This window comes from Eriocheir sinensis, chromosome 25, assembly GCF_024679095.1.
Source record: "Eriocheir sinensis breed Jianghai 21 chromosome 25, ASM2467909v1, whole genome shotgun sequence".
Lineage (NCBI taxonomy): Eukaryota > Metazoa > Arthropoda > Malacostraca > Decapoda > Varunidae > Eriocheir > Eriocheir sinensis.
In genome coordinates, this window is record NC_066533.1 from 9,680,265 (window position 1) to 9,702,837 (window position 22,573).

At 35.4% G+C, this 22,573-nt stretch overlaps 1 protein-coding gene across 7 annotated transcripts in view; it reads right to left on the reverse strand.

Annotated features, from left to right (window-relative positions):
* Nucleotides 1-22,573, reverse strand: part of LOC127003321 (calcium-activated potassium channel slowpoke-like) — a 168,037-nt gene that overhangs the window by 43,137 nt on the left and 102,327 nt on the right. For 4 of the 7 annotated variants that reach the window (XM_050869818.1, XM_050869822.1, XM_050869816.1 and 1 more), the window contains exons 6-7: nucleotides 7,786-7,877; nucleotides 1,546-1,656 (exon numbers count right to left, since the gene is read on the reverse strand). In XM_050869818.1, the coding sequence (XP_050725775.1) occupies nucleotides 1,546-1,656; nucleotides 7,786-7,877 (203 nt within the window). Of the gene's footprint in view, nucleotides 1-343; nucleotides 450-1,545; nucleotides 1,657-7,785; nucleotides 7,878-22,573 lie in introns of all 7 variants that reach the window. The other 3 variants (XM_050869820.1, XM_050869821.1, XM_050869819.1) reach the window with 2 other exon arrangements.

Sequence of the window (22,573 nt, forward strand, 5' to 3'; positions counted from 1 at the left end):
CAATAGGTGCACTGGATCCTTAATCAAGCCAGCTAAGAGGAAAATATTGGCCTTCACTACCTCTGAATCAGTCCAGGAAGAGAGATGAAAATAATTGGGAAGATGAAATAAACCATGCAAAAGAAGTCATTAGAGAATAGCATTAATGGAAATCAGAGCAACCTTGTGTCATAGTACTATAACAGAACTCATAAAAAAAAAAACATAAACCCAAGAAATTCAGATATAGTTGATGAAATAATAATAAAGTAAAATCACATTAAAGAAGCAGTACTGAACTGAAAGTCTAGGAGAGGGGACAGTGAAGGACAGTAAAGAAGAATATAGGAAAATTGTTCAGTACCTTGACACGTTCTAAGTCTACAGAGTTAAACATTGTCCCTTGAAAGAACTCAACGCATGTGGAATTTCGCTTCAACAATCCTTCAAATTCCAGATCAGGCTCGTTCCTGCAAAAATTCTCTATTAAACGTTTGAAATTGGAAGAATAATGAAGTATTGAACTTGGAAGGTCATCGATACCAGGTCATGCTTTCTGGAATGATCTACAACTGCAAAAAATCATGAGGTTATTCAAAAAATGTTGAACCACTCATCTGCAAAAAAATTAGTTTCCATAAAATACAAAATATTCCCATCCTTTTATACCTTGCTGAACACCACTGCAGAGAATAATTCATGAGTTGGATAGTTGGGGCTGCTGGAGCCCTCACTACAACTGTTTCCATACTTAACCAATGGTTAAAAGGAACTTTTAGAGGACCTTATATATACACACTTCTAAGTTAGTACGTACTTATATTGTGACAAACTCTACATCCATTTCTTTAGAAAATTTATGTATTTTCTAGGAATGAATTGTAAGACTACTCAACCCTTTGACTGGGACTGGGATTACTAAGCTCAAGCATTACATTGATGTTATGAACTGTAAAGAATTCACCTTAACAATCCTTATTGTAGTGGATCTTTTACTATCATGGCAATGCAGTACTATTTTTTTTCCAGATAATTATATCCACGGGTCTTACCTTCCAAAATAATACAGGAAGCTATCAAACACTGAGATAACAATATGAAAAAAATTATGCATGTGATTCAGTCTGTAAATCTTTGCCTGTGAAATGTTTTGGAGTAATCTGTTCCCTGAGTGAAATATAAACCAACATGATCACTCAACACTCAGCTGATGAGTGATTTGTGCAAAATATTCTTATATCCCTATGTTTTACACACTTTAGCAAATTATTAAGTCCATGCTACATAGGAAATTTGGATTAAATGTAAATGTTTAAAACAACATGAATGACACTACTATTAATTTAATAGGTACTTGCCTTTTAAATTGTACAAAAAAGATTTTACAACTATAATGGCATACAATACTGCTTCATTAAGGCTTTATCATGACCTAAAAATATATAGACAAAACCCATTCACTTCAAGAATAAGGCCCAGTGGGGCAGCCTCAGCACCTGCTTGTGCCCCATGGATAGGGGAGTTGTCAATTCTCCTGAGTAAACAGTACACAAAACTTTACTTTACCTGTGCAAGAATACAACTTCCACATCCACGTCTTCACGATCTTCATGTAAAAAGTCTTTCAGGAAATGGCTGACAGACTCATATGTGATATGGCCACACACCACGATGTGTCTGAGGTGTGGGTGTGGGAGGGAAAGAAACATCTGATTAGGCAAGGTTCATCCCAGGATTGATATTTCTGACAATGAAGTCTTTCTAAGATCATACACAGCATTACAAGAATTACATTCTCTAGAGCCTCATGTGCCTTGCTGACAGGAGGACAAAGACTTGAAAATCAGAAATATCAACATTTTCATGTTTAAAAATAATTAAAGGTCTACTCATTCACTGGAAATAAAAATTCAAAGTAAACAGTTTACCATTACTAAGTGTGAGTATATTAACTTGATAACACCAAAACATTTATTAACACTGAATATGTATAACAGTAAGTATTCCTCTAGTTTAGCAAGCAAATCAACTCTTAATCAGTTTAAGCTAGAGTACCAATGAATCAAATACAATTCAATTTTTCTTTAAATGACTTGATAATTATTAAATTAACTTCATTCCTGACATGCAGTTATTACTGCCGTAATAATAACCATGCGTCTGGCGCATCAGTGACAATATGAGGGATGGCTCAGGGAATGTGGCCTGGAGGAAGGGGGGACTTGAGAGGCTCAATGCTCAAGCAAAAACAGTGGTCATGCACTGTCTGGCCTTGAGAGGCTTGACTCAAGTTGCTACACAGAGACCTCCAGGCCAAAGGCTCATTCACAGCATCCCCACAGTGGCCTGCACCAGCCATTTCCATTTCACTCTGAGACTAAATCATAATGTTTGAAACAGGTGACACAGGTCTAGTGGACCAGTGTGCCTTGAGGCTGCTGGAAGGCAGAGGTGTCTGCAGGTAGCAGGCCAGTGTGGGGATGAGGCTAAGGCTGCAGGCTGCTGGTGAGTGCTCCAGAAGTGTCTGGCTACATAAACTTGCACTAGACTAACACATGTCAAGATCAGCAAAAAAGATCAACTTATTTTGTTATTCATGCCTGTAAACAAAATATCTTTGTATTGTATATTCTAGGTCTGATTACACAAAACATTGGTGTGCTTAACCTTTCAGTGATTAGCAAAGAAATCTGTGGCCTAAAATATATAGCCTCTTCATTATAAGCAGTTTATAAAATATTTTCATCACTATTTTAAGACTAGATATTTATATTTTTTCTTTGTTAAATTTTGAAAACTGCATCTGACCTTAACTGACAATTGTTTTAATTTACTCGGTTAGTAACTTCAAAATCCAGCCAATTAAGGACAAGAGTGAGGCCCGGTGCCCACAGCCTTACCACAGTGACAACTAGTCGCCAACAACAGGTGTATGTGTTCATGGTCATCTGTTCTTCACGTTCATATGTTCAAGAAAATTCTTTATGAAGAAATGTTTTTCTGGTTTTAATATAATTCAGTTAAATTTGAAATCATTAATTTTTTGTATTAACACATTCCAATTGAATGATATCAGCAAATTTGATGGATTTTTAAAATTTCTAACTTTATACATTAAATAACCTCAAGTGGTGTGATGTGAAGGTTCAATAAGAAGACAGACGACCATGAAAGCCACGTGAGGATGCGGGTATCCGCGGGTGTTGTGCCAATTGCCATAAATGACTGTCTCATAGATTGCATTCATGTTGATGTAAATGTTTTTTTTCTAAATGCTATAAATAATCAACATGAATGCTAGTTTTATCATATGTACAATATGTGCAGCTGAATACCAGGAATGGATCAAAATGTATTGTTAAAACTATTGAATTTTGAGCACCACCCTACCCATCCTCATGATAGTGATGATGATGAAGCAATGGCATTATAAGATACTTGCCAATACACAAGACATAATTTTACCAATAACCTTAAGTTAGTATCAAAGAGAATGAACATGCAGATTTAGTAATCAAACCTCACTAGAAGTTCTAGCAACCAGCTTGGCACTCTTAGTTTTTAAGACAAACACTACAGGTAGTAAAGAAAAATAAGATGAGGATCAAGATAAAACAGTAAAAATAAGTTAAATTGAGCACTTAGGATAAAGAACAAAGATTTTGAAAATTAGAGCACTACCTCACAAATCCCAAGAACAACATTAGACGCACTACCCCGCTACAGTCACCCAGGAAAACAGACTTGATACATCTCACCAGGAAACAATTGTGTAAAATTAAATAAAATTAGACTCCACATGCTGTTTCTTAAGTCCCTTTGTCGCCTGCTGTAATCATACTGTCACTTGGTAACAGTTAAGGAAGAGTTTCTATCATGTCAAAGTTGACATAATTGAAACATTATGTCAAGCAAGAATACTTGAGCAGCTTCATATACATGAAAATATGCATGGGAAGAATTAATAAAGCTTTATGTGTATATATAAAAAACAAATATATATACATATATATATATATATATATATATATATATATATATATATATATATATATATATATATATATATATATATATATATATATATATATATATATATATATATATATATATATATATATATATATATATATATATATATATATATATATATATATATATATATATATATATATATATATATATATATATATACGATGTTTCAAAAGATTGTTAATATTTGGCAGGATAAGTGTCTTGATACTTCCCTCTAGAAAAGGTTAAAGTTAGGAAGAAAGAAATACAGAAAGAATAGAAATAACAGAAATGGATAGATGTCTGAAAGATTAAGTTGAGTTGGCAGGTGGAGATTTTGAGTTTTTGAGGCACTGAAGGGCGCTGAGTTAATTCTGCAGCATTCAGAAATAATAGCAAGGTCAAAGGTTAACTGTTCAGTAGCATCTATCCTTGAGTTGTGAAATTGCCACAAGTGGAGTAATACAGAGTAGAGTCATTGCCATAAGAATGGCTAGAACAATTTGTTTTGGAACAATCATTAATGAAAAATAAAGTGGGTGATGGAACAGAGCCCTGTGGAACATCACTAATTATAGGTTTTGGAGTAGAACAGTATGAATCAGTATGAGGGTCATTCAAAAAGCAAAATGATGTGACTCACTCGGTCAAAAAATTTTGAGATGCCTGCAGCAACAGCAAAAGTTTCACCAAAATAGCTTAAAGAGGATGACTATGGATCAGTTAGGAAGGCAAAATCACCACCCCTAGTGGAATCCATACCTGTCATCAGAAAAAGGGTTGAAAGTTGATAGATGCTTTAGAAATTTTGTGTGAAGGATAACTTCAAAAGTTTAAAAAACAAGAAAGTAAAGCAACAAAGCTAGTACTTTGAAGGGATAAGAGTGGTCACACATCTTCGGCACAGGTTGTATGCAGCAGGAAGGCAGAGGCGAAAGAGTTTGACTGGGCAGGATGTCAGTATGAAAGTACAGGATTTAAGGGCAATAGGACAATCCATTCAGTCCATAAGTCCTCTAAGGATTCAGGACAAAAAATGTATTACAGAGAAATTCAATATCAGGCATAATAGGATAGAGATAGCAGGAGGAAACGTAACAGCTATTGTCAGTAGTCTTAGAGACCTGTTTCGGTTAGGAAGAGAAGAAGGTGAGGTTCAGAGGAGATGATGTTCCACAGGATGGAAAGTAGAGAGAAAAACATGAACGTTGCAGAAGTTAATAAAAGGAAAGTTGGACGAGTTATCAAGACACCTCTATGAGTCGTCGCCTGAGATAGAGTGACTAGAGTCCAACTTGGGGGTATTTGTGCTCTCCTCCTCTGATGAGGACTCAGATGTAGTGTGTTTGGAATTTTTTTAATATATATATATATATATATATATATATATATATATATATATATATATATATATATATATATATATATATATATATATATATATATATATATATATATATGATATATACAGTTCAAAATACATTGAATTACAATAGAAAATTGGCAATTTATCGGGTGAAATGTGCAACGTACAATCAGCATAAATTCTAACACGCTAGTCCATGACTGATATAACAGGCGGATGACTCATCAGTCTGGTCAAAAAATGTGTAGAGTGGCATTTTGCTCATCAATCGTGCTATGGCTCCATTCACAAACTAGAGGTACAGTGTGTATCTCATCACAAATAAGCCAGCATCATCCTTCATGTTTTTTATCAATTCTTCAAAGTAAATACCTGTATATCTATTGAATCAAAAAAATAAATAAATGGTTTTGAATGACAGAGTTAAGTCGTGTATATGTATATCTGATGCATTGCATTTATAGTATGGAATCAGAGCTCACCTATAAGCATTCAAATGTATGCATATTTGGCACTCCTGCTACTTTTATAAAGCCTTAATTATTGTTGTTGTTGTTATTATCATTATTATTATTATCACCATCATTATTATTATTATTATTATTATTATTATTATTATTATTATTATTATTATTATTATTATTATTATTATTATTTATCAAAATTAAAATCTTTATTTACCCTTTGCACCTGGAGATTGCAAATATGTGTCTCAATAATCTCGTACATGGCAAAAGAGGCAACTAAAAAGGTGCAGCCTCTATGATAGAGGAAGTTCAAGTTGAGGACTTGGTCCCTCTCAACAAATTTTTTTGCCGGGAACACTTGAAATGCAGTCAATAGGTCTGTTTTGAATTCCTACGTTGCTTCTGGCTCACACAAGGTCACCAGTAGCTACCTTTAATTTTTGCCTCAAGCTTAACAAATCTTCCCATTTTTTCTTATGAAAAATAAGTAAGGCAATTAATTAATGATTGAAACATTTAAATTACAGAAAGAAAGCTTTGACTTTTCCTAAACTATGAAGTTACCTAAGAAACAGCATGTGCCTAAAAGTATTAAGAAAATACATTTATGTTTTCATAATAATCAACATATAAGCAAAAAATATAATATACTTTCACATGTTACACAAAACTTTGGCTTGCTATCACATTATCGGTATAACAAAAGGATTACTGGATGATAGTAAAAATAATAATAATGATAATAATAATAATAATAATAATAATAATAATAATAATAATAATAATAATAATAATAATGATAACAATAATGATGATAATAACAATAAAATAATAATAATAATAATAATGAAAAAAGTAAGTAATAGAATGTAAAAATTATGACGAATGTCAGTAAGTGGTGAAGGAAACCTGGGTCGAAAAGTGAGTAGTTTTCTCCTGACCAGCTTCTTCTACAAGAACGAAAGAACTCCTCGTGGATGAAACAAGTCACAAGTGAACTACTCCCTTGTCTGCCTGTATTTCCCCCGTCACTTACCAATAATCATAATAATAATAAAATGATAATAATGATAAGATTAATAATAACAATAATAATAATAATAATAATCATAATAACAATGATAAAAATAATAATAATAAAAATAACAGTATGTAATATATATACAAAACTAAGTAATATATCTGTACTATGAAAATTTATTTTGTATGTAACAACAACGATTTTACTTTTATCAATGCTTCCTTGCATTACCATATATATATATATATATATATATATATATATATATATATATATATATATATATATATATATATATATATATATATATATATATATATATATATATATATATATTGAAGCCATGAAAAAAAGATTCCAAGAAAAAGCTGCTTTTCTATCTTTTCTTACACTTCTAAAACATGTAGAAGCAGAATAGCTCTTTAACAGATGACAGCATTTACAACACTGTATTTCTTCACTTGGATGTTTTGATGTCAAAGGACCGTGTAGAACTGCTTGAAAATACACATCTTAACTGAGTCTGAAGTCCTGCACAAGAGGCAAAAGGTTTCTTGTTTCATGAGTCAGCTGTGTTCCACTCATATCAAATATTGCTGGTTAAATATTAATCAATTATAACGTTTTCATAATTATTTCCATGCAAATTACACCTGAATCCTTGTTATATTTAAAAAATACTATTAGGAGAAATCTATTAAGACATGTGCCAAATCTAATGAATAAAAGTATACAGTTTAAAACATTTTATGATCATACATTTAACCAAAGTTGTTTTCATAAATAAAATCTAAACACATGTACACATGAATGACCATAGCGAGGTGGTGCATTGCATAAAGCTGTTGCTGTTGGGATTTGGAGGTGGCACTGAAGGCAGTGATGATGATGGTGTTTTGTGGTAGTGGCATCACTAAGGGAGGGACTCTACACTCTACCTTCTTCCCCTCTCGTTCTTGAGTGTTCCGCCGTACTTGGATCTAGTCCCAACCAGGTCTATAATTTCAGGGATACAGCTTGCGAATATTGCCTAAGTAGAGATGGAGCACAGAACTTTAAGTAGCACCAACACACAAATCACACTGTTGCCAAATTTCATGCAAGAGATTAGGCACACTTTCACCGTGGTCAACATGGCTTTGAGGGGTATACAATGGCTGTTGAGATATGAATAAGAATTACAGAAAGCCAACTTGTATGACCGCCTCTTGTCGCCCGTGCTCTGTTGACGGGAGTGCAGCAAAGTGCTGGCAGCTCCCATAGCCCACGTTTTATGGCCTTAATATGAGTAGAAAATACAAATGCCACCGAAGTTGGTTTATGGGAAGACTAAGCTAAATGATGATCATCCCATGCAACATGTGCCTAAACAGTCGCGGGTCACGGGATTATAAAAAAATTTAATATGATTCTACGGGCTCTCTCCTAAATGATACCTCCGTCCATGTGACCGTTTGTACTCGCCGCCATACTTGGACCTGTTGCCTAGGATCTCGGTGATTTCTGGTATCCAGCTGGCAAACACAGCCTAGAGGGACCATAGCAAGCCAGTCAGACGAGGACCGGCATGGGTTGAGGGGCTAAACTAGAGGACTTGGGTCAAGGAGTATGGGAACCATGGGGCGGAAGGTTTAACGAGGGGCAGATGACACGAGATGGCCGGGATCAGGTGTAGTGCAATACATACACTATAGACAGAGGTTTGGAATATAAGGATGACAGCAATAACAATGGGATATGAAAGGTGACAGGTATATGGAAATTGACAACACAGAATCTAAGAATGTGGGACTTAAAACAAATATAACTATGTAAATAATTATGTAGAAAGGAAACCCTATATCAGATGGTCATTTGCAGAGGCAAATAATCCTATAGGTATGCACTATCTTCAGATATTGACTGCATTAACTATACAACCACTTACAAAATAAAGTACACTGATACAGGTAGGCCATTTAAGTGTCAGGGTGAAATATACTACAAAGAGGAACACCTTGAGCACAGTTGTTGGTCAGCTCAAGAGAAAATATATAAAATGAAAGAGACATCAAGCTGGCAGATTCCAAAAGGACAGGACTAGATGGTGTGATCAGAGCTGCAAGGATTATGTATAGTTTATATATACGTATATATATTCAAAAAGATAATCATGCAGGGCAGTACTATTAATGGATTAAAGTAATACATAAAAATTATGATACTGGCATTGGGAAATAATTTAAACATACAAACATAGAATAAAAAAATATAAAAAACAGTATCTTTTAACTGGGGTTATCAAAAGGTATGAGAAGAAAGATGAATGATATATGTGTCAGATGATGGAAAAAAAAAAATTCCCCACCCATTCATACACAAATCATTATTGAATAAAACTGTCTCTGAAAAATTCTCATTTACCTTCAGGTGACAAAATAAAGTCACTGAGAAAACACCTAACGAGTGGAATAAATATGAAGAGGCTGCTTTATTACCCCTGAGAAGGACCAAACTCGAAGACCCTACATATAAAAGTTCATTAATAAAGTTAAATGGTCAGTCAAAACAAGAGATGACAATTCAGTTGCATTTGTTTCCACAATAATTTTATTTTATAAAGAAAATGTGCACATGTATCCTGATGGAGCGCAGAACTTTATCAATGAACTTCATCTTCCCTTTTTCTTCCACTCTTGATATTGCTTTTTCTCTTTTTGTTTCCACTGTTGCAATGAAATGATTCTTGGTAAGCTTATAAGATTACATTACCCTTTCCCTCTGTTCAATATTTTCTAAGGGGAGTTACTGCATCAATAAGATGTCACTAATGTAAGAGGTGTATAATGTCTCCTAGGTAACCTATGGAAATACACAAATATTACAGGAAATGTCTATGTCAGCTACGTAAGTATTAATGAAAACCATCACAATGTCATGAACTATGTTAGTACAAGGGTGGATGGATGTGTTAATTGTACAAGTTAATATAAAAAAATATCTGTGTATATTGAAATATAAACATGTGTTAGAATATGTAGTGTGAAGAAGGATTTCCTGAAGCAGAAAATATAATTTCAAAATAAGTTAAGCACTTTATGCTTATTAATTCTTATATCAAAAATATTCATCAAATATTTAATGATTTTTATGGTTCATCAAGATCAGTAATTATGAAAAGACTATGGATGCACTATGTAAAAAAATCATATATTTAATGCCAGAAAAAAATATGCTGTTTTATTAGTTTACTAATATAATCTATAGTTTGCACATCTGTACCAATGGAATAAGTACCTAAAAGTTATCTCTAGTGAAACAAGTGTGTGGTGTGGCTGCCTGGGGTCACCTCCTCAGCAGCAAGAAAATAATTCCAATCATGGATTATCAATGACTTTAAATTAATTAGTTATGAAACACTCTTTATTACAAGACTAAAATTAGATCAATTACTACTGAAAGACATGTGTAGTTTCTAAATGTCAATAATAACACAAATAATCACCTGTAAAATGATCAATGAACTACACTTTAATTATGCAGAGGGTGTTTGATATGCATCACATGGATATGAAATTATTTTCCCAGTCCTATAGTAATGTCATGAAGGTAAGCAGGGCTGTGAATAATGTTATGCTCATGTATAAATGTAAATTGTATAAAAATGTATCATCCCAACATGAGCATACCACTCAGAGTTAAAATGCACTACGATCACTAAAGAGTGAAAGGTGTTTTATCCACACACTTTAAATAATCTTGTGTCATGAAACATGAGTGTTGCCATATAACATGTATTTTGGTACTTGTGTCTCTTCTAGGACATTTATGGGAAAAATACTTATGCATCCGGTAAACTTTACACACTTCAAGATTCAGGAGTTAAATTTTGTAGCCCACTGCCAACACAAGCCCTTAAATGCAGTAAGGTCACACAAGTTGCTTGAGAAGTTTATAAAGCAATTGGGGGTAAAGCCATGGCTGATGCGGCGCTTCATCCTGATCACTAAACTTTACTCCTAGTCATGTCAAAGCCCAGAGTTATGACTTATTACTGTGCATATGAGGTTGCATTTCATTAGATAGTTATGTATGCTAGGTTACATCAATATTCCTTTTGCCCAAGAAACAAAATTAAAAGGAAATAACAAGGGAAACTGATAAATGAGACAGGTGTTAGGCACCAAATAAACAAGGTTATAAATTTATATAAAATTGTGACAACTAAGGGAAAATGTAAATTATAGTCTTTTTAATACAGTGGATATGATTATAATACTATTGAACATATAAATAATGTCAGTGTAGAAATATGAAGACCAAAGCCATGATAGTATCTTAAGAAAATGTGTAGATGTATTTAGGATGTGAAGAGTAGCTATTGAGTAAAAATATAAGGGCAAAGCAAGGATTTACCTACGTCTATAAAACCTGCAGTAATGTAAGAGATTAAAAAGTTCAACAGGGTTGTGACAACAAACTACCTATAAAAAAGGATTTTTAAATGCACTTCACAATGAACTTTAATTTAGGTATATAAAAATGTCTACACTATGGTGACTAGCTAAGACACAAGCCAAGGGAATGAGGAAAACCCAAGGATAGGAAAACATGCTTCTCAAATGACTTGTACCCATTGGCCACAGTATCTGATGCCATGATATATTTGTAGAATGTCTTATTTAATGGCAGTCTATATTTTATAGAACAAACTAAATTAACATGAGGTAAGCAGGTAAAACATTTGTCTCAAAATTGCTCTTATTCATATTGATATCATGGTGAAACCATAAAAATTTGGTTATCAGTAACTTTTTCATACTGACTGCATAACTTCTTGTGAGATAGCTGTGCTCACAAGTTCAGATTAGAGACACTATTACCATCACAATGTTCTGGTCATTGACTCGGGGTCTTAGAATAACTGCAAAATTGCAGATAATACTGGTGACACTTAATAACAAGCCACATTTTCAACTGCTGTGTTGCTAATGTTTCGTTGAATGAACATACAATTTTGCAATACGCATGAAGTCCATTTTTTTCATTTTGGTCATTTTCAGAAAAAAATGACATGAAAACAAATCATGTGAACTTCAGCCAGAAATTCAACACTAATCTTAAATTCCTTATCAATGGTATCTAAACATTTTAATTAAGTTTAGTTTCAGTGCTAACACTATTATGGATCAAAACCAATTTTTATTGACAAACAAGAGCCTCTTAAAGGACTATAAGAAAAGCTTGCTATGAAGGCTCTATATGACCTATCTTCTGCCTCACTATAATTGCTCTCAAACATTATATTTTTTGGGCCCTTTTGCTCTCTTAAGCAAATGTACATTACTCTGTAATTCCCTTTTGATAGCAAATTGTAACTTTCCATAATATTTTACTGATTAAAATCAAAATTGTACTCAAGATTGCGTACTGATTAATTTTGTCCTATAATAAACTATACAATTCTTTGAAAATGTTTAATTAAAAAGTTAAAAGTTTATCTGAAAGCTACATAGTTTTCAGTGGCTTATTATCTGTGGGTCGTCAATATTCTTATAGTGTGGTTAGTGAAGCAGCGATACATTCTTACAATAGTAGAACTATGCTAGGCTGTGTAAGTTTTTGTAGGGAACTTATGAAGAACTACATAAATGCATGTCACACCAATGACATGGCTAATAAGAGATGGGTTGTGTCCCCTCCTGAGTAACTATGCAGCAATATATAAATTTGAACTTTAGTGAATACCAGTCCTTTATAGATAATGGTAGAGGTGAGTTTATATTTACAAATATTCTCTATGCTTTTATTATTTCCTTCACTCCTCTCTCTTTCATACCTCCCTTCTGTATTCTTCTATATTGAATACTTCATTCTCTTACTTTACAAATGATATCCTTCAATCATTATTCTGTATTTTTTTTTCATACTTACTCCATCCTGTATACCTAACCTCCCAACTAAGTAACGGTGAGCACACGCCAGTGCGTTGTCTCAGTCATCCGCCACCTCCACCCCTGATGATCCCTCCGAGCAAGCCCCTACACAGCTAGGCAATGTTATCATGGAAACTCAAGAATTTCAATTCAACAATTCCCAGTTTCTCTCTTTTAAAGCCCCAGAGATCACAAGGATGACACTGTTTGCCCTTTTTCCATCATCCACTGTAAATTTCAACTGCCTAGATTCTTAATTGTTGAATGTTTATATATTTTAAGCATAAACATGGTAAATACTATTATTTTGGTGTTTCTTAACCTTCTTAACGTTCTATTATTCTGCTTTTTAATTTTCTTTTAACATCTGCAATCATAATCGTGACTTTTAAAGCTCTCTTTGAGGCTCACCTTGGAGTTCAACCCATCCCGCTTGTAAAAACTGTGCTGTGGCACCAGAGACACCTCACCTCTTCCATTACTCATCATGTAACATTATGGACTCTACACTGCAGTATCATCCAGTGTAGCCTTTTTTTTTCAAGGTTGATATCAACATTACTTTCTCAAAAATCATGACAGCCACAGCTACAATTTGTTTAAGGCATATGAATATCTTTACAGGAAAATCATCACAATGAAGTTTTGGATCTGGTAAGTGGACTATGCTGCACAAATATTACGAACAACCTTTGAATGTACCCTCCATACATCTGCCCCACATCAGTATTGTATGAAAATTCATATTGCTCATATCCTTCATGTTAACTACAGTCTGTATGCTAGACTGAAACATTACAGGAGGAACCAAAACACTTTGTCTTACACTGTAGCAGAAGCCAATGGAAAGGTATTACTTGGGAGCAACCTACACCAAGTGAAAGGAAATCAACCCAGTGCAGATTCAAAAGAAACTACCAAAATAAATAAGGTTAAGATGAAACTAAAAGGTACCGTAGTATAACTAAAGATATTTTCAAGAAATCATATGATACTGAGAATGATTTCAGCCTGAAAGTGGAACTAAGGGAATAAGATGAAAATTAAAGGTAAATGGCGTGGTGTACTATGTAAATATATCTCCCCAAAATTGTAAATTGTTCAGCAAACCATCAAAACTGTGAAAATATATATGTTGTATATCATGAGGTATGCCTGATAAAAATGTACCAATAAAATATACTATAAAAAACAGTCCATTAAACAGAGGGTAAGTAAATTCAAAGTTTTATCAAATACAAGCACTTTAGAGTAAAGATTTGCAAGACATGAGTAAAGGACTGGGTCATATCAAAAGGGGAAAAAAATGTTATGCTAATAACATATTATAGTGCAGAATAATGATTCCTGGTAAGGGAGTGCATCATGAATGATGAAGTGAGAGGACAAAATATGAAGGAGTTAGACAATGATGAGGAACCAGGACAAAGGTTGAATGCCAGCTAGAAATTTTCCATAATAAAACTACATTTTACAAATACTTAAAATCTTCATATTTATAATAGGAATTGAGAAGCTGATACTGGTTACTGGTTAAGGTACTTTAAGCTTCTGATCATCTTTAGCAGCTTTAGTGGGTCCAAAAAGAGCAGTATTCATGCCTGACAATCACGGTGACTTGCCCTGCCTCCACCGCCCTGCATTGGGTGACACCATGTGCCAGCCCCGCACAGTACCTGCATCCCACCCCTTGGAGCCACTCCAGTGCCACTCTCAGCTTTCTTCAGCATGAGCTCTCATTGTCTCTCTCCACATATGTGCATTTCAAATGTAATGTACTTTTTTCAGAAATCAAAGCTGCAACAATATTTAAGCAGTTTTGGCGTCATGCCTCAGTATTGTGCAACATGCAGCAGTTTCCTTGTGATTAAAACTGGCACTGATCAGAAAGCAAAGAATAGCTCCTGTTTGAAGCTGGGATTGCAGTATACTTATTAGAGCCAACACATGAGCTACAAATTATGAAAATAAAAAAGGATACCAAAAAATGGTGAGATTACATACAAGACAAGGATGTGTAACTAACAAAGGTTTGGCCACATTAAACAAGGTCACAGAGGTCAGGTACACAGGTAGTAAGTAAATCTTACTGATGTTAATCCAGAAATGAAGTTCAGGCACAGTTGCTGAGGTAATGTAATGCACCAACAGCAGTTCAATGCTTCCATTTGAATAAAAGTTTGTTATTTATTTCAATTAATTTCTTTTATTCAATGGAACCTTTGAGTAAATGCTGTGGGGTTGCTTCCAGTGATGATGACCAGGAGATAACTAACTTACACAAAAAAATAAATTATTAGCCACACAAGGAAGATGTTATATAGTTTTCAGACAACTAAATAAAACACAATCACAATGTAACAAATTTTTGAAAATTTCAAGCAGAAATTGTTACCAAAATTAACAAAAATATGTAACAATGTTTTATGTGATTTAAAGTCTTTCTATGATAGAGAAAACTATACTTTTTTTTTAAGATAAAGTAAAGTAGATGCTGTCAAGTGGCTGGAATTGGTATACTGGTGAATCCAAAGTGAAATCATCTTCTGAGTGTAGATAATGTTGTAAGGCTGTACCCTGTTTGTCTGAGAGCTAAAAGCAACACATTCTTGCAGAGAGTATGAACAGACTTGCATATCTAGCAAATATTACACTACTTTTAGCAAATTTTGTGCTCTTTAAATAAGTAAAGGACTTAGTAAAGGGAGGTGCAGTCCTCAAGCATATTAGGCAAACAGTTGAGGAAGAATGAAAGATTGTTATGAAAGAAAAGGAAAACAAAACCAATGGAATTAACATCAGGAAAGAGAGAACACTATTTAGTGTGTGCCCTTTTGGACTCATTCTGAGATCATACATGACAAAGAACCTGCCGTATGAAATTGCTGTAGCAGCTGAATAATACTTTGGATTTGAACACTCAATTTGATTTCCAGCATCAAATATCATTTATATACTTTACCTTATTGATTAAAAAGGTCAGTGATGCTGCAGCAATAATATAATTCATTTTAGTCAAGAAGTTTAGGAAGAAAATATTGCATATTTATACTGATAGAAAATTTCTTTCATTCTACATAGAATAGTGCAGTGAGAAGCAATGGGGATATGCACCACATATACATACTTCTATACATACATACATACATACATACATACATACATCTATATATATATATCTATATATATATATATATATATATATATATATATATATATATATATATATATATATATATATATATATATATATATATTGTACAGGCACAGGCAATAGCTAGCTAGACATTCCATGTTTGAATGGTTGTATTCAGAGAAAAATTGTGAAAAGGAGAAGCTGGGTATAGATCTACTGCTGGTGATATTGGGTAATGGCTTTGGGTAGAATGGGTCGTGTCTTGGATGTGGCGTGCAAAGGGCATACAAATACCCTCTTCACGCACCTTGCGCCCTCGTTCAAACCTTGCTGGGATGTGATTAGCCAAGGAGTTTAGGTTTCTAGCCAAAATTGTGATTTATGTATAAGGAAAACAATAATATAAAAGCAACAAACATTAACACTTATAAAAGGACAGTGTAAGACAGATGGCAGTAAGCCAGAAAGCAAAGGAATGGCCACAAAGGAGCAGGACAACACAACACACACACACACGCACTACTGCATGACCACCCCTGCCCTGCCCTTCTACCCCTGGTGCTGCTGCTGCATATAACATCCACCACTCATCCCTACACTATGCGGCCACCAGCAGCAGTAACAACAGCAGCAGCAAGAGTAGCAGCATAAGCAGTAGGGCAGGCAAGGGAGGGTTGCAGACGGGAATACGTGACCAGGCGCTGTACCTCTTCCCATGCTCCCGCTTGTACTCTCCACTATACTTGGACCGGCTTCCGACCAGCTCTATTATCTCGGGAATGCTACTTGCAAACAAAGCCTACAAGGAAATATAACCAGCCATAAATTGAATGCATTTGGAAATTCATTACTCAAGGTTATCTAGCAAATGGCTATCAGGTCACTTAGGTAGTCACCTACAATAATGCAATTCAAAAAGGGCATTAAAATGAAAAAATAAATATTAATGAGGGCCGCAAAAGTGCGCCTCTACACTGCTCCCAGACATGCCTTACCCTCCACTCTTCTTTGTGCTCCTCGCAACCCATATAACCATCATGGTCATCAGCAGGATCCATTATCAATTTGCTGGAATGAGGCTGGATAACAAAGCCGCTCATGATATGGAACCAGTGAGTGCTAACTTGCAGCATTTGGTAAGAATCAACACCTAAACTAATAAATTCATGGGTTTCCATCCAGCCAAGATTCTGACTGGGGTAAATTGTTCATTAAAATTCTTCTGTTGCAGCTATTGATAAACTCTGAAGCATCTTTAGTAGTACTTTGTTTCTCAATTGATTAATTAATTCCTATCTTGAATATGCCCTAATCTACTGGGTTTATGGATAATTCTAAGGGATTTTTTCTCTACAACCACTATAAAGTACAGACAAACATCTACAAATAGTTACTTTTGCTCATTAGTCTCACTCACTCTTTCTCACACCTAGGGAAGCTGCAATGGTGATACCCTCTCATTCAGACAAATGACACAAAGTCAGACTCATCAAAAGACAACACTCAGTCAAGCACACAGGCTATGATCTATGGTGCTTGTCTCATTGTACAAAAAAGATGTCAATACCCAACAAAATACGCTGAAGTGTAAGTGCTCACCACTGGCAAATCAACAGTTAAGGAAATCAACATGTTCACCTATTAATAAAACTAACCTAGTTATTATAGGACAATGTCATGAAAATTAAGTGTTAGATATTATGAAATTATTGCTTATGAGATAGAGTTATGACTACAGTTTATAGTTGTATATCTATGCACATACACACATACATACATATGTACAAATATATTACTGCCAGATGGCTTGAAAATGGACAATTCCTGAAGGTTAAGAGCAACTAATAATAAAAGAGAAAAGTAATAACTAAGAGCTTGAAGCTAGAAGAAAAAGGTGGATCATCATGTACAAGGAGGGAGAAGCACTAGCAGCTACAATTAAAGTAAAGCTGACTGATGATTCTATTTGAAAACTGTCTAGGATGAATAGCAAGCTCCTTCAATTGGCTGCATACGTCAAGCCCCTAACCAGGCCAAGCCACCAGCAAGGAAGAGAAAATGACTAACTAATATATTTCTCTGCACAATCCACTTTCATAGACATGAACAATGCAAAAACACAAACATAGAGACAAACATACAGCTCTCTCTCTCTCTCTCTCTCTCTCTCTCTCTCTCTCTCTCTCTCTCTCTCTCTCTCTCTCGTTCATATACACAATCATATGGAGACTAAATTAATTAACGTGCTAGTAGGGGGAACATGAACAATCTCGTCTCAATCCATAGAATTGTCATTACAATTGATAATTATATTACATAATTGAATTTAATTTGTCCTTCATCCAAGAAATTGATCTAAGCCTAAATATGCAGAAAATTTTGTTAAAGAAATGCTAGATTTTTTGGTTAAGAACACCACACACTGCATGGTCTTCCTCATGAACTTCTGAACAGGAATTGAAGGACAATTTCATCAAGAGAGGAATATGCAGCTTGTAATTATTATTTAATGAGCAGTGAAATGGAAAACACAGTGAAGAGTCAAGTTAATAAGATCTATTCATCTCAAGCAGCAAATAACTCTTCAATAAAGTTACAGTCATAGCTTTTAAATTTTCATTTTAAATGAAACATATTATCTCACCATTACTGTCAGAAAAATCTGCTGAAACTTTAGCCGTAAATGTGAACAGCTTGCTTTATATATATTTGCAATTATTTCACGCACGGGGCTCCATTACAACAGTGCCATCCAGAGGACGTGCATGTTTGGCTCCATGTTTGTACTTAGGTAGCACAGCACCCACCTGCCAAGCAAGCTATGGTATCACACGAGCTGAGGTGGAGAGTAATGCATGTCCAGAATGTAAGTCAAGCATTTATCTATTTTAAAACTGGGGTATGACAGGAGAGCAGGTCCATAAATGTAGGTGTTATGACTGGTGTGGCTCCATGCAGCACCAGGGCAGGCGCGCCAAGGGCCAGGGCAGCAAAAATTTAATGTCTTGCTGCAAATGGTACATGAAGGATACTGATCATAATTGGCATGGTGGTGGAGATCAAGCAACTAGAGCATGAAGAATACCAGTAATTCTAAGTATAAAAACTACTCTGATAATCAAAACACTATCCATTCCAACGTGGCATGTGATTAATGGAGCCGTCAGTGTTGAAGCTGAGCAGGCCAGGTGAAGGGACAGTTATGGGCCACTCTACCTGCTTACAACAGCTTCACACATTAATGCTTTAGTATTTTGACTGGAAAATTGCCCAGTAACGACAATCCTCAATTCCTATGTCAACTTCTCTCCATTTCCATTTGCATACTTATCTGTATCTTGCTACATGGGAATTGGCAGTGAAACATGACTTTGCAAAAAAACAAAATTTGAATACTTTTTATAAACTACAATGAAAAAAGAAATATAAAAAATAAGAAACAAAATACTGAGAGGTTCATCCATCTCAAATGGTGAGGAACTTGTCAAAACCCATTGGAGCGATTAATGATAATAATTGAAAAAAAAAAAAAAAAAAAAAAAAAAAAATCCAAGTTAACTAAGCTAGATGATGAGTTGAGAGACTAAACTGACAGCCAGGGTCAGCTAAGGTCAAGACAGGGAGGTGGTGGTGGTGGTGCAAGTGAGTGACAGACGCAGCGTGCAGTGCATCTGGGGGCATCCAGGGCGTCCAGGCAGGCGGGGGGAGGAGGGGGGGCGTCCAGGATCAGCCCGCCCCAAGCACCAGAGTTAAACAAAACTGGGTAATGGCTGACCTGGGACTGCCCAAACCCACACGTGCTACCCTCCAGGTGTTTGCTAATGATGTTAGCTCTGCTGGTGATGCACACACTCCAGGTATACATCGCTCATTTATTTCTACATTCATGTGCACAAAAAACACTACTGTAAAATATGTATGAAGTTCCAGCATCCCAAGCCCCATAGTTTATGGCAACTGGAGATAATCAGGTATTCCCAGGAAAGTAACAAGGGCAGCACAGGTAGGATGGGTATAAGCCAGGTAACAGGCATAAAACTGGCTCAGACAGTAAGGAAGGAGCAAGGCAAGGTCGTACTGGCTGACAGACAAGCGGCAACACAGAGAGAGATATGTAGGCCATGTTGCCACGTTTGAAAATCAGTCTTACGAGAGAAATCTGGCAACCATGTTCAAACAGTAAAAATATTCTTAAGATTCAGATACACAATTATTTACAAAAAAAAAATGTTCATCAAGAAGAATATCTCAAAATACCATTTTAAAGTTTATATATACCTACTTTTATCCCTATGAATTCTAGGGCCTATTATTTATCATTTTTTAAAGTGTGCATGTGTGTGTTATCCCTCAAGAAGTGGCACACACAGTCCGATGTATTAAATGTGGTGAGTGGTGGCAAAGACAGGAATGACCCACCAAATTACTACTCCTGTTACCATTTGTAATACCCTTTGTGAAGCATAAAATGGTAGCAAGAGTGGTACTTGCACTAGGCCTGCCTGTTATGCCACAACGCCATCACTGCCACTACCCCCAAGACCTGCATGAAGGGTGACAAGGCTGGCGCAGCAGTTCTGGCTCGGTCACTCTGCCACCTTGGCCACCTTCTTCATTACAGCATCTCAAGATAATGCAGCTGATGGCTGGGTGTGCACCTGTAGCAAAGGTTAGGCCACCCACTAACTATTGCCACTCCTGCCACCACTATTTACGTCTCCAGACAGCAAAGTAATAGTGGCAAGCGCGGCAGGACGGTGGGATAGCATGAGGAGGCCAGGCCGACAGTGTCTGGTGTAGTGTGAGTTTGGCACAGACAAGCACTCTGTGTGGCAGCCTCGCCACTACCAGCGTGCAGACAGAAATGGCAGTATTGAAGGTGCATGTTTAAGCTGGTAGTTACTCAGTCCTCACAGCCACAAGGGAATCACATGTCAGAGTGCTGTGCTTCATGTGGGTTAACCACAATCCTACACAGGCACAAAGCTAGTTATCCATACTAGCAAAGCATCATAAAGTATTGCTCAAATTATCATAAATTGGCATGAAATTATCATGTATGTCTGGTGACAGTATCTTGCACCAGCGCACTAAGTCATAGCACAGCCTGAGTGCAGCCTGCTGGTGCCACCATGGTTGCTACTGCTACATGGTGACAATGACCCACCACATGGCTACTTGTGCACCCAGGCTCACACATACGCACACACATGGAAGAAGGTTGCACAAATAGGAAGGCTGGAGTGAGGACTTATACTCAGTAAAGAAGGAACAAAGAAAGCTGGGCAAGAAGCAAAATTGATTCATCTTATGAATAAGAAAAAAACAAAAACAAAATGTAGCTTTAGACTATAGCATAGCAGAAATTTAAAGATATAACTGTTATAGTTTATTACTGAATGTTAAAAAGCATATGTAGGAACCTTAATATTGCAGAACCTCTAATGTTCACTTTGGAATATCAAAACTTGCGGTAATTTTATGATCAAATTTACAAGGAACATCAAATGATTCCATTACAAATTATGGCAAAAAATATGAACTTTTCAGTTATTCATCCTTGAAAACAATCAGACGGCGCTGTTGGAGCCACTGCCTTAAAATGGATTGATGTTTCAGCCTGAGGATTTACAACAAAATGCCAATAAAAAAGTGCATGCGTGTAGCACATGAGGAGGAAAAATGACTTTGATCCTTACCTGTTGTTTCAGAGTTTTGACTTCTAAGTATAAGCATATTAAGTTATCGTTCCAAGCAAAAGCTGAAGACTACAGATTAGCTACTAATGGCAGGACCCATAAATGGTATTCATCTACTGTTCCTGAGCTGCACAAAATCAGAAATTCATACTTTCTTCTTTTATTAGAATGTCCATCCATTTTGTGAACTTTAGAATAACTTAAAGAATGAAATGCAAAAGTTAAGGTCTCTATAATTACAAAACCACTATAGGAAAATGGAAAATGTTTTAGCAGTCAAATGGTTCATTAACACAATTAATTAACTTTTTTTGAGCTCAAAGTTTCCTCACATTAACAGTTGTCAACATTTGAGGTTCTACTTTTTACTGAAATTTATAACTGACAAGCCAAAATTGAAATTTTACTTTATTCTAAACCAAACTGTATCAGAACCACTGGATTTTGGTGCATAATGCCTCAATCAGACTTCTAAAATTTCATGCAGTAAATAGGGCTATCATTAGTAACTGAACTTACATTCCTACAATACAATATACACTCTCCTTTCATACATACACTGTATTTCCCTAAATCCATTGTGTGAAGTTGTGTTGTGGTCGCATGTCCTGATATGCATCTTTCTTACTCTAAAGGCGGTGTAAGCTAAGGAAGACGGCACACCCCAAGCCTAGTGGTTCTGTCCAGCCACAACAAGGAGCCTCAGTGTGTGTTCTGTGCTGCTATCACATTCAGTATCTCTATCACTGTTTTGACACTTAAGCTTGTAATGTGAAGAAACAAATGAAAAAGTTGGTAATGGAAATTAGACAGACATTTATCACTGCAGTGAGTTAATAAAAGATAAAATAAAACAAAATAAAAATCAAACCCAGCTAGGTGTGTTGCTGCAAGGATAAAGCTTGAGGTGTTTATGAGGTGTTTACATTCTTCAGAAATGGTATGCAAGCCTCATCTACAACAGACTCTTGACAAT